This window comes from Gobius niger (assembly GCF_951799975.1).
Source record: "Gobius niger genome assembly, chromosome: 2".
Lineage (NCBI taxonomy): Eukaryota > Metazoa > Chordata > Actinopteri > Gobiiformes > Gobiidae > Gobius > Gobius niger.
Genome location: NC_136853.1, coordinates 29,000,776 through 29,011,831, shown reverse-complemented (window position 1 = coordinate 29,011,831; position 11,056 = coordinate 29,000,776). Strand labels below are relative to the sequence as shown.

General features: G+C 38.4%; 3 protein-coding genes across 3 annotated transcripts in view; 1 reads left to right on the top strand and 2 right to left on the bottom strand.

Moving 5' to 3' along the window:
- The window catches only part of upf2 (UPF2 regulator of nonsense mediated mRNA decay), a gene marked incomplete at its 5' end in the record, with an annotated part of 11,274 nt that extends 11,059 nt beyond the window's left edge, over positions 1-215 (bottom strand). Inside the window, 1 exon segment of the mRNA XM_079551428.1 lies at positions 196-215. Coding sequence (XP_079407554.1) covers positions 196-215 — 20 coding nt within the window.
- slc35e3 (solute carrier family 35 member E3) lies at positions 7-1,846 on the bottom strand. The gene is made up of 7 exons (XM_079551894.1): positions 1,415-1,846; positions 1,209-1,319; positions 1,069-1,128; positions 764-862; positions 614-696; positions 412-496; positions 7-330 (listed from the first exon to the last, which is right to left on the bottom strand). The coding sequence occupies exons 1-7, from the start codon at positions 1,814-1,816 to the stop codon at positions 229-231; spliced, it is 942 nt and encodes a 313-aa protein (XP_079408020.1). The 5' UTR covers positions 1,817-1,846; the 3' UTR covers positions 7-228.
- A 956-nt stretch (positions 1,847-2,802) lies between these two features.
- On the top strand, positions 2,803-10,761 carry nup107 (nucleoporin 107). Its single transcript, XM_079551736.1, has 27 exons — positions 2,803-2,905; positions 3,126-3,208; positions 3,722-3,811; positions 3,898-3,992; positions 4,061-4,196; positions 4,274-4,377; positions 4,570-4,685; positions 4,762-4,810; positions 5,023-5,094; positions 5,612-5,700; positions 5,775-5,850; positions 5,921-6,034; positions 6,686-6,776; positions 6,902-6,981; positions 7,096-7,155; positions 7,234-7,379; positions 8,445-8,493; positions 8,565-8,634; positions 8,711-8,826; positions 8,902-9,091; positions 9,158-9,264; positions 9,502-9,604; positions 9,679-9,836; positions 9,919-10,044; positions 10,148-10,261; positions 10,332-10,499; positions 10,627-10,761. Exons 1-27 carry the CDS (start codon positions 2,898-2,900, stop codon positions 10,732-10,734), a joined length of 2,718 nt encoding a protein of 905 aa, XP_079407862.1. The 5' UTR covers positions 2,803-2,897; the 3' UTR covers positions 10,735-10,761.
- Positions 10,762-11,056: the final 295 nt, after the last annotated feature.

Genomic DNA, 11,056 nt, shown 5'->3' with positions numbered 1-11,056 from the left:
GACCCTTGACATAAACAAGGGTAAAAACAACACTGACCAAATCAAAGTTCCAATTTTAAATTTGCTGTCCTGTACCTTTGAAAGTAGTAGTTTTCACATTGCTAAAACACCAGTGATATAGTGTCAAATATTACTGTTAAAACTATTACAAAAAGAACAAGAACTGATTTTTCTGTGTGTAGCTGAGCAATAGACATGAAATGGCAGATGTTCATCAAGTATTTCCACCTAAGGCCTCTGAGCCAGGCGGCTTTTCCCTTCTTCTTGTTCCATTAACTTTATATGTGTGTAGGAGAGAATGCCTGCTAGTGTGCACAGAATTCCAAGAGCCTGAAAACATCAGACATGAATAGTAAAAAAAAGTGTAATACTGTAATATAATAACACTGACCTGATTGCAATAATACTGACCTGATTGAGTGAAAGGGGTTCTTGAAAAAGCACATAACCTCCCATCAAGGTAATGCAGAATTTGAAATGACCAAACATGTTGTAACTTCAATCAACGTTAAGGATCACAGTGGCAGTATAAATAAAATAAATAAAATAGTAAATAAAATAAAAGAGTGCTTTCCTGAATTATCAAAATAAAAGAACCAGAGACTCAGGATACGTGACAGCTGAGGTGTTTCCAATGATCCAGTAGATGGAAAGATTGACCAGGAACGCCACCACACCAGAGAACAGCACAGTTGCCTATTCAATAGAAACGCAACAGGGATTACATGTATGACAATGTCAAATAAAAGCATTAAAATCATACCAAAGTAGGTAGTGACCAGGGTCCAAATATTCCACCATCACCAGTCAGCGGCTCAAATAATGGAATAATACAAAGCAAGAAGGCTGACGACAAAGGAGCCTAAAACACAATATGAGGCAACTGAAATTATGACAAAATTATATAATCAAAATTGCACAAGTTAAACATTTGAGAGTAGCATTTTAACCAAGTCACTCCATTGTTTTACTGTAAGCAGTGTTTTTATTTTTAAAGAGTAAATTTTAGACACGTGCCGTTTCTTGCAAGTTTAAGTATACATCACATGAAGGATTAGTATCTTGTACCTGGTAATATAAAAGCTGCATGGAGTTCACTTGAAGCTCATGTTGTTTAGCTCCCACCCACTTGAAGGGGGAAAAAAACAAAAAACAGTGGTGCATTTAATTTACCTTGACATGAACCATGACGTTGCTTATTTTCTTACCACTTGGTACAGGGAGGTCACCAGGACACCCAGAGAGGCAAAGGTTGTCCCAAGCAAGTTGAACTTCACATCATAGTAAGAATTCAGTAGAACTCCCAATGTGATGGGTACCTAGAAAAGGGTTGCATGTTACATTGTATACACGGACAAAAAACAGAAACTTGTGCTCCCTAAGCTATTCTGGTGAAGTGAACAACGTAACAAACCAAAGTCAGTTTAATTTTAGTCGAGAAGGTCTTCTTGTAATACGAGGTCTGGATGAGGATGATTACAGGCGTGGTCATTGCCTTTGCCAACTGGTATGTTCCAATCGAGTTGTTCTGCAAGGAAAGGTTGGTAAAGGCAACAAATCCGCAAAAGCTCAATGCCAACCACACTATTCTACGAATTGGAATGCTCTTTGGAGAGAAAATGTCCATTTTCTGACAGATGTAAAGTCCCAGCCAAGTAATCACAAAGTGAACCAAGGTCAGAGTCATGTTGGGAAAGCCATAATGAACATATATCCACTTGTTCATAAATACAATGCAGATTGATGAGAGCAAGTTGATCAACAGGCCAGCAATAATGCCCCTGTTGCCGGCGAAATTGATCATCTTTTCAGCCATAACTTTGTTTTCCAATGAGTTTCACTTAAACAGTGTCTTCACGCTAAAATAGAGAAGAAAAAAAGTCAATCAAAACATAACACTGAAACAGGGAACAACTAAATGAAAATGTTGGTTGAGGTACAAGCTCATCCTAACATATTTATAGCATCCCAGTTCTTCACAGGAACATGTTTATAGGCACTTCACACAATTTGCAGGCTCACTTTTCAAGTTCACTTACACAAAAATGCTAGAAAAGTATTCTGCAAGTTCATGAATTTGATACAAATGCTTTATTACTACAGTGTTTTCCCCACAAATGTCTGAGTTTACATTATACTAAAGGAAGACAACACTAATTTAATTTCATAACTAAATCAAAATCAGGTATAGCTCCTTTAATAAAACAGAAACCACTGTCACCATATGGCATATTGCTTTGTAGGGATGAACTAACGGCAGCTTCCTAATACGTACTGACTGTATGATCTGTAAGTGAAATGCGTCCATTTCATATCCCCAATCAATGGGATGATTGTCTGATTTTGCCACGCAACGAAAACAGGAAAAAAAAAACTTTACCTGGGGTCTTCATACCTTCACCCCTTCAGTTTTTCATTTTCTTTCTCCAACGCACTGCTTGACACTTTAGTGATTCACTGACTGGATCTACTTGGCTGGTGAAAAAAAAAACCGCTACGAGGCTCTCATGACGATTTCTCTTCTGGAGCTGCTCATACAAAACCTGCTCTCTGTAATGTACGTTTCCTCTGCTCTCTCTGCAAGTTTAACCACAACTTGCACGTTCGGCACAGCGCCCCCCTGTGGATCGGGAATACTAACAAAAACACAACAAATATGTGATGAGAAAAAACAGTTCATATCGATCCCAAACAACAAACAACTTCCTCCTGGTTTTAATGTCTGAGGATAACAAGCTGTTCTTTTTCTCTCGTGTTTTCTAGTTTATTATTACGGATGTTTCACGTGCACAGTCCACCAGATGGCGCACGTGGGCAAAAAAAACAGCCACAAAGAAGTCGGCAGTCAAATCTGTGGGCAAACCTCGTGAAGCGGGAATTGGTAGTTTCCCATCAGAATGGAGTGGTAAAGTTATAGTAATTTAATTTTATGATATCATAGCATTAAAGCCCAACTATAATCACGCTCTTATCTGTAAACAACTCGAGTCGTTTTATGTTCCCACTGTGTTGTTCTTGCATTCACTGCCTTGGGCTAACCATGCTAATGTTGCTACTTTGTTTACAATGTAATCGTTACTGTCATGACTAAGAATCGGTTGTATTGAAATGTTTCTGCTTCTCAGGGGTCAGAATGAGCTGCCCTCTCCTGTGGTTCGAGATGATGAAGTGACAGTTGCTGCACGCAGAAGAAGGAAGAAGGTGGCCTGTATCCTTAAATGCACCATGCTTACAGAGTGTATATCCATTCAGTTGTGTTCATCATAACATGCGAAAGCCTGGTTAAAACTATGGTGACGGCCAAAGCTTTTTTTGCCCCAGTTTTTGGCTAGTATGTCATTACTGGGACAGTCCACATACAACAAAAGCAATAATGCCCCTGTGATCATATTCTAGAGCGTGAATTCAACATATTATCTTTTTTTTTTTGTGATTAACATTTTGTATTATTCCTTTTGTAGTGCATCACAGCATGCAGTCGCCAACATTCATATATTCTGATCATCACCTCAAGTTAATGACAGATTAGGAGATTTTCTCAATTTTGTGACAAAAAAGTGGTTCACAACCTAATTGCTTAAAGGACATTCTTTCGCTGCCACCTGAGCCTTTTTCCAGTTTTTAAGAATGATTTGCCTTACGCTTTTTGCAAGACATATCAACGTATTATTATTCATAGAAACATTTGTTTGTTGCTGTATTTTCCTGAGTGTTTGTGCAGTCCCATCCCCTGGCAGCCCAATTGGATCCACTGTAACACCAGCTCGTTCCCTTATGAAGAATACTCCAGCTTCTTTGTTTAGACAGGCTGGTAAATATCACCCCCATACCATTCAGTGCCATTTTCAGTATTGCCATTCTCTTTGTTGCATTGCATTGAATTTGTTTCTTTTAAAGTAACTCCCAGGGCTCCAGATGTTTCTTCTATTTTGGCGCCTGGAGGGCGTACTCCTCGCTTCACACACACCCCCAGAGGTCCTCTTAGCAACTTGGTAAGTCTAAAAAACACAGTGAAAGGTATTTTGGTACTGACTAAAACTTTACCCTGTTGAATTTTAAGAACTTGGATGACAGTGATTGGACCAACAGCATTTACACTTCCCCTGTGTCTGGATTGGAAAATACCAGTTTCTTTACTGATGACATTACAAATCTCAGCTCCGCCCTGCTAAAGGAGGACGACCCTGGAGAGTCTGGTAATTAAACAACCAAAACTTGTTGTTATTCTTTTGGAATTTCTTTGATTGCTCTATAAATTATATTTTCTTTTCAGCTGCTGTCAGTTTATTCACTGATTTTCTGGGTTCCTTCCGGAAGCATTCGTTGTCAGCTGTGTTTGACTTATTGGAGGAGTATCAAACTGTCACTCAGGAAAAGGTTAGTTTTGTTTAATGCCACTACGTCAAACACTACATTGCATGTCACTACAAGTCAAACGTTTTAGAACAGCCCAATTTTTTCAGTTTTCTTGAGCATTATGCAGTTAATGTGGTTTGGGTTGAACTCGTCCGTGAACCCGTGCATTAAAATTTGGACCAGATAAGAATATGAGGGTTTTATCTGTTCCAGGTGGATGTCCTTCAGTCCGTGGTTGTGCGAGCCGGTCAGAATAGTCAAACAGCCGGAGTGATGTGGCTGCTGCAACAAGAGAACTGCACCTGGAGACTTATCAACTCACTCTACAGGTGAGACTTTTGCCAAATCAAATCATATTGCATAATTTCTCACCGATTTCACACTGTGTGATTTTGTGTTTATCAGAGATAGGGTCCATTTGGCACTTGATGATGACATCATGATCGACCTTGGTGTAAGTTACACTTTCTATGTTTTTTGGTTAATCTCCAAATATTTGTAGATTTCTTTCCAAAACTCTTTATCTCTCCCATTGTACCCCCGGTTGGAGAAGGGGGTTGTACATCCCCTGCTCCAACTGAAATGATGACATGACATTATAGAATGTCGTGAATGCAACTTATTGTCAATTTTTCTTGTACTCAAGTAACATCTCAATGTTAATAGGTTCCAAGTGAGAGCGAAAAAGTTGTGGTGGAGCAGCTTTTTCAGCGGGATGCAGTAATAAGACAGAGTCAGGTAAAGTGTGAAGACTGGAGTTTTCCTTCTAGGCTAAAACCTCTGCACGTATATCCGCTACTTGCGCAATACCATAATGCATTGCGCCTTTGGGGGTTCGCTGCTGTAAACAATATGGCATTGCGAGCTGTCATCGAAGAAACTAATATTAATCTTCCAAATACCATAATAAAAATATCCAATTCCACTAAACCAAAGCTTAATAAAATCTGTACCTTTTTATCTATTGATTTTGAAAAGTCGATCAGGAATAAAGCTCTTGTTAACCTTGTGTGCAGAGCTTTGTAGTTCTGGATTACATTTTTGATTGTTGCACAGCAGAAGTTGTTTTTCACCATTGTTTGGCTTCACTTGCGTTCAAAGGCCTCCAGGTCATAGCTACCCGCAAAAGGCGCAAAGCATTATGGGTTATGTGCAATTAATGAATAGAACTTTTATATGTAAGAAGACTTAATATAGATTGTAGAACATCTGTGTAGAAGGTTTTCAGTATTGTTTTTTTTTTTTTTGGTTACAGCTTGTGGTGGACTGGTTAGAAAGCATTGCCAAAGATCAGATTGGAGACTTTTCTGATAATATTGAATACTATGCCAAGAATGTTTGCTGGTAAGTTTTCTTTTATGTTGCTAGAACACATAACAGACACAGTTTATTACAAAATATCTTGTGTTTTATAACAGGGAGAACACGTTGCATGCGTTAAAAATGAGGAGAAAGAGTGGCGCTTCAATGACTGTTCCTCTAGTAACAGAGCTGGTAAAGGCGCGGCACTGCATTAACATGAACTCTATTTCTTCACATTTGATTTATTTTCCTTTGTGATCAGGACCCAGATGCCCCTTTTCGTCAGCAGCGCCCTCTTGTTGATCTGGACAGAGAAGATGATGCTCGGCTGCTTAAGAATTTGTTCACTCTTGTTAGAGCTGGAATGACTGAGGAGGTAGGAAGACGAAGGTCAACGGGTTAAAGGGATATTTCAGGATTTTTGACATAGGGCTTCATTTCCTAGTTGCTCATTTCTGGAGATATTTTTTTGTAATTCATGCAGTTCTTATGTTTGAAGAGTTACTTGGCGCTAGGCTTGTGCAAGGCTAGCGCATTCCTACGATATCAGCGAGCCTGCATTAAAAACAGTCTGACCTGCCCCACAGAGCACCTGAGGCAAATCACTTATAACGCCAGACTAACCATATAAATGTCTGTGTCGATTCCCCACCATTTTAATAACTTATTTCAATACATCAAAGCTGCAAAGTGCCTAATTACAAAGTTTTAGCCTGCCAAGAGAAATCTTAAAAACATTATATGGTGCAATGACATTTTTTTCTGAAAAGATTAAAATTTTACATCCAAACACACCTACACATGAACATTTATCAATAATCTATTATTTATTTCTTCATTTTTAATTGTTTGATTTTTTTCCCCCTCAAATTATACCTAATAGCATGCTTTGCTTTTATATTGATTAATTCCTACATTTTTTTTTAAATGTTTGTAATAATATTATTATCTTTTTTTTTAAGGTTGTGATCCAGTAAGTTGATGATGATGTGACCTTGATCTGTTCTCTGTGTCATGTCTGTGTTAGGCTCAGAGGTTGTGTAAGCGGTGTGGTCAGGCGTGGCGAGCAGCGACTCTGGAAGGCTGGAAACTCTACCATGATCCAAACCTCAGCTCAGGTATTGAGTGTCAATACTGTATTAATCTGAGCTGCCAAAGATGGTCTGATAATATCTACACTTGGAGATGAGCTGTGCCTTGCTTCAATGACTGCAATTGTTACAGTGTAATCTCCTATTTCTAGTTAATCTAGAGCTTCAACCTGTTGAAGGAAATCCTCACCGTGGTATTTGGAAGGCTTGTTGCTGGAGAATGGCTGAAGAGGTAAAATTTATACTGTTATTTGCCTTCATTCTTTGGCCATAAACCTCCAGTCAGCAATTAAGTTTAAGCTTCTCAATATATGTTGTCCAATTATTGCGTTTGATTTCATTATAGGAGCAGTTAAACAGATATGAAAAAGCAATCTATGCCAGCCTAAGTGGAAATCTCAAACCGGTAACTGTAAAACAATAAATAAAACAATACATGTGAATAAAAAAAATAATATATGTAACCAACATATTTACTTTTTAGCTGCTGGCCGTGTGCGAGTCCTGGGAAGATTATGTTTGGGCATACTTCAGAGTGATGGTTGACTCATTGGTTGAAAAGGACTTGATGTCTTCTGGAATGGCACACCAAGAAGTGGAGGCATTGCCACGTGAATACCTGGAAGCTAAGTATGTTAGAGATGATAGAATAGACTGTAAATTACCTTAAAAACCTTTGTTAAAGACGGTGTATGTAGTACATGTACTTGCTGATTTAAGGCGAGACACTGCAGGTGAATAGGGAAAAAATCTATATTTACAGATGTCAATTTGAAACTTTTGCTGTCGATCACTGGCATAAATGTGAGAAAAAAATAGATTGCAAGTTTTCTGTCATTTTATCTTTTCAAATAAGAACAAGGTGTTTTATGCCTAAAAATGCCCCAAATTTCCCATCTTTTCGGCAACGAAATCTGAATAATGGATAGAGCTACATTCAAATTTATGGTTTCATTTTATTGATAAATGAGTTGCTAAGACTTTCTCAGAGGGGATTTTGGATTTCTTGTTTAGTTTTAAAATAAGCTGTTTTTTAGTGGAAAAATTTGTAAAAATGTAATTTTCGCCTTATTTTTTGACATTCAAAACTCAATAAATGGGGCTAGGGATTAAATAATAAAAAATCCCTCTGAAAAAATCTTCCAAATATTGTTCAGTCCAAGGCTGGAAAATGTGAAGTCTTTAGGTCCGACTGACGTGGACATAGTGTCGCCACAATGACAGAAAAATGTGTTTGGAGAAAAAGGCCCTTGAAATTGCATTCTCCCATATAAGTCTATGGGGTAACATTGAATCAGCGCAATATTTAAACATGTTATTGTGAAGATTAGTCATATTTTCTGTTTCCGGGTGAAAGCTTATATGTTCAGAGACCAATTTGGCCCAAAACCTGAAAACTGAAAAAAATGAGTTTTGCCTGTAGTGTCTCCCCTTAAATGGCTCTTCGAAAGTAGTGGCAGACTGCGACACTGGCTTCACCTCTTTCACAATCAGATTTTGTGCCATGTAGTTTAAACTCGTACAATATGGAAAACGGATATGGACTCTTTGATTGGACAATTGGCTTTGTATGGACTTAAATGATAAAATAAGGAAGGAACAACATTTACATCATGCAGAATGTTTTGTGAATAAATCAGTTATCGGTAAATGTATTTGTATAATCTTTTTTCTTTCCAAAACTTCTTTTTTCAGTTGGACGATGGAAAAAGTGTTTTATGAACTTCAAGCATCAGAATCCAAGGTCAATTTTCAGAATTATTTTCATTATCTGTTGTCTGGGCCTCTTAAAACTACTCTTGTTTTTGTGAACAGCGAGTCCTGGAGGAGACTAAAGAGCATTACCACATTATTCAGAAGTTTATCATCCTTGGGGATTTGGATGGTCCGACTCTATTTTCAGCAATATTTAATACATTTTTGATGTCATCATTCAAACAAATAACAATCTGGCTCTTCAGGTCTTTTGGATGAGTTTTCTGATTGGCTGGCGACCACCAAACCTCTCCCCTCTCATCTGCTGCGCTTTATGACTCATGTCATATTGTTCTTCCGCTCTCTTGGATACGCGCTGAAGGTGCCGTTTTCTTCTAATAATTCATACGCATCTGCCTTACACTGTAACTAATTGTTACACTTTCTGTATTTGTAGGAGGAAGTCTCTGTTAATGTGCTGATAGCTTATGTCTCCCTACTGATTCGCGACCAGCAAATTGATCTTGTGGCCAGTTATGTCAGCCAGCTTCCATCTGACCTGGCTACAGTTCAATATGCTTCATTCTTAGAAACTATAACTCAGCCAGAGCTGCGACCCCGCTGCCTTGAACTAGGCACCGAAGCAGGTAAGATATACTGTGATAAGTTACTTCAATTTCAGGCAATATAAATAATAATGATTTATCTTTCAGGCCTAGATGTAACTGCAATTACAAAACGTGTTGTTGAAAATGTAAGAGTGAGGGATGAAACTGAATTTACACACCACAACCAAACACTGGAGACTGGAACGACAAAGGTATGACGTCCTGCCCTTAGCGAGGCAGGTGGATAACCTGAATGAGTAAGATACCTGAGTGTTGTTTTTTTCATTGTGAGTGGGTTGAAGAGAACAAGACATTGCCATATCTTAAGACACAGATGTCCTATTTACATTAATACATTTATATACAGCTTTGATTTTTCCTGTGATGTAAAACATTTTTTATACTTTTTTCCCAGTAACTAAATAATGGATTTCACTGATGTTTCACAGGACGACCAAAAGAAGATTGACATCATTGACTGGCTTCTGTTTGATCCTGCACACCGTGCAGAGGCCCTAAAGCAGTCCAATGCCATCACGAGGAAGTTTCTGGGTATTAAGGATTTTATGTTTGGGGTTATCTCAAGTAATTCTAAGATGTCTGTCATAACTTTCTTTGGGTCTTAGCTCTGCAGAAGCATGATGCTGCCAAGGAAGTGTTTTCTAAAGTGCCAGAGGACTCGATGAAGAAGATTTACAGTCAGTGGACTGGAGTCACTGACACACCATTGCCAGCTGAGGATGAGAATGCCATCAGAGAACATCTGTGCATTAGGGCCTATCTGGTCTGCTCTCTATTCATGAATTGCCTTAGATTGAATGTCTGTATGAAATATGTTGATTCAATGTTGTTAATTTTTTTCACAGGAAGCTCATGAGGCATTCACTGACTGGTTCAGTCATAGTAGCACAGCTCCCCAAAAGCCAGCCCCAGCCCCTGAGGCCAAATTCACAGAGAAAGTAGCAAATGAAATGAGAGAAAAGGAATACCAGGTATTAAAGTTTTTTTTGCCTAATGCAACAGTTTACTATTAACTATTCCAGCTCATAGTGACACGTGTATTGACTACTTCATCCTAACATGTTATCCTTAAAGGTTTCACTATCTGCTTGGTCCTGTCGCCTGGACGCCTTAACTGAAGATGTCAAAGAAAGAATCTACAATGTGCTATTATTTGTTGATGGCGGGTGGATGGTTGACAATCAACAGGTTATTAATGAATAATATGCATTATACAATTTCTCTTTTGATACAATTAATAATGGATAATCATTTTTAGGACATGGAGCAGGATTCGGAGCGCAGCCACCAGATGGCAGCACTGCGTTCTCTGTGCCTTCCTCGCCTGAGTTTTCTGTTGCTGAGTGTGTTGCAGAACTCCTCTCGGCATCAAGAGGCTCTTCGACTCGCCGACATCATCTCCTCTGATCAACATCGACTCTACCAGGTAAGAATTATGCAACTTCACTTATTGTTTGGTGAATGGGAATAGATTAGAGTTACTTCCTGCATTATTAATACATAAACGTAAAGTGATTTGAAATATCTTGTTCTTTTAATCCTTTTTTTCCAAGGTGTTCTCCAAAGATGAGTTGAAACGTTTCCTCCAAAAGCTGCGCGAGTCCTCATTATCATTACTGGACCGAGGTGTTGATCCTCTGGGCTATGAGTTACAGTCCTGAACTTTTTTTTGTTTTCTCATTCTCTTTGTGTGTATTACAATAAAATCTTGTTTTCTTATGAACGTAATATTTGGAATTATTCATTTGTTTTGAAAAATTGGGCAGCAGTATTGTTTTCAGAAAGCTGGAGTCAGTAGACTATTCCAGCTCAATCAACTATTTTCTGTGGTATTACTATTTCTAAGGAAATGTCCAAAGGGGAAATCCACACCAAACTAAACTCCACAGAATAGTTTGATAGTGTGATGCCATCTGATACGCAGTCTTATAACTACTTAGGGCCACCAGGAGCCCAGAGAGCACTTTTTATTTTTTTTATTGC

Excerpts from the sequence above, each read along its gene's own strand:
- nup107 (XM_079551736.1), top strand. Across the intron at positions 5,851-5,920 it reads TTCCTCTAGTAACAGAGCTG|GACCCAGATGCCCCTTTTCG; the intron begins GTAAAGGCGCGG and ends CTTTGTGATCAG. Across the intron at positions 6,035-6,685 it reads GAGCTGGAATGACTGAGGAG|GCTCAGAGGTTGTGTAAGCG; the intron begins GTAGGAAGACGA and ends TGTCTGTGTTAG.
- slc35e3 (XM_079551894.1), bottom strand. The coding sequence starts at position 1,816 with ATGGCTGAAAAGATGATCAATTTCGCCGGCAACAGGGGCATTATTGCT. Across the intron at positions 1,129-1,208 it reads TGACCTCCCTGTACCAAGTG|TGGGTGGGAGCTAAACAACA; the intron begins GTAAGAAAATAA and ends TCCCCCTTCAAG. Across the intron at positions 331-411 it reads AACCCCTTTCACTCAATCAG|GCTCTTGGAATTCTGTGCAC; the intron begins GTCAGTATTATT and ends TGATGTTTTCAG.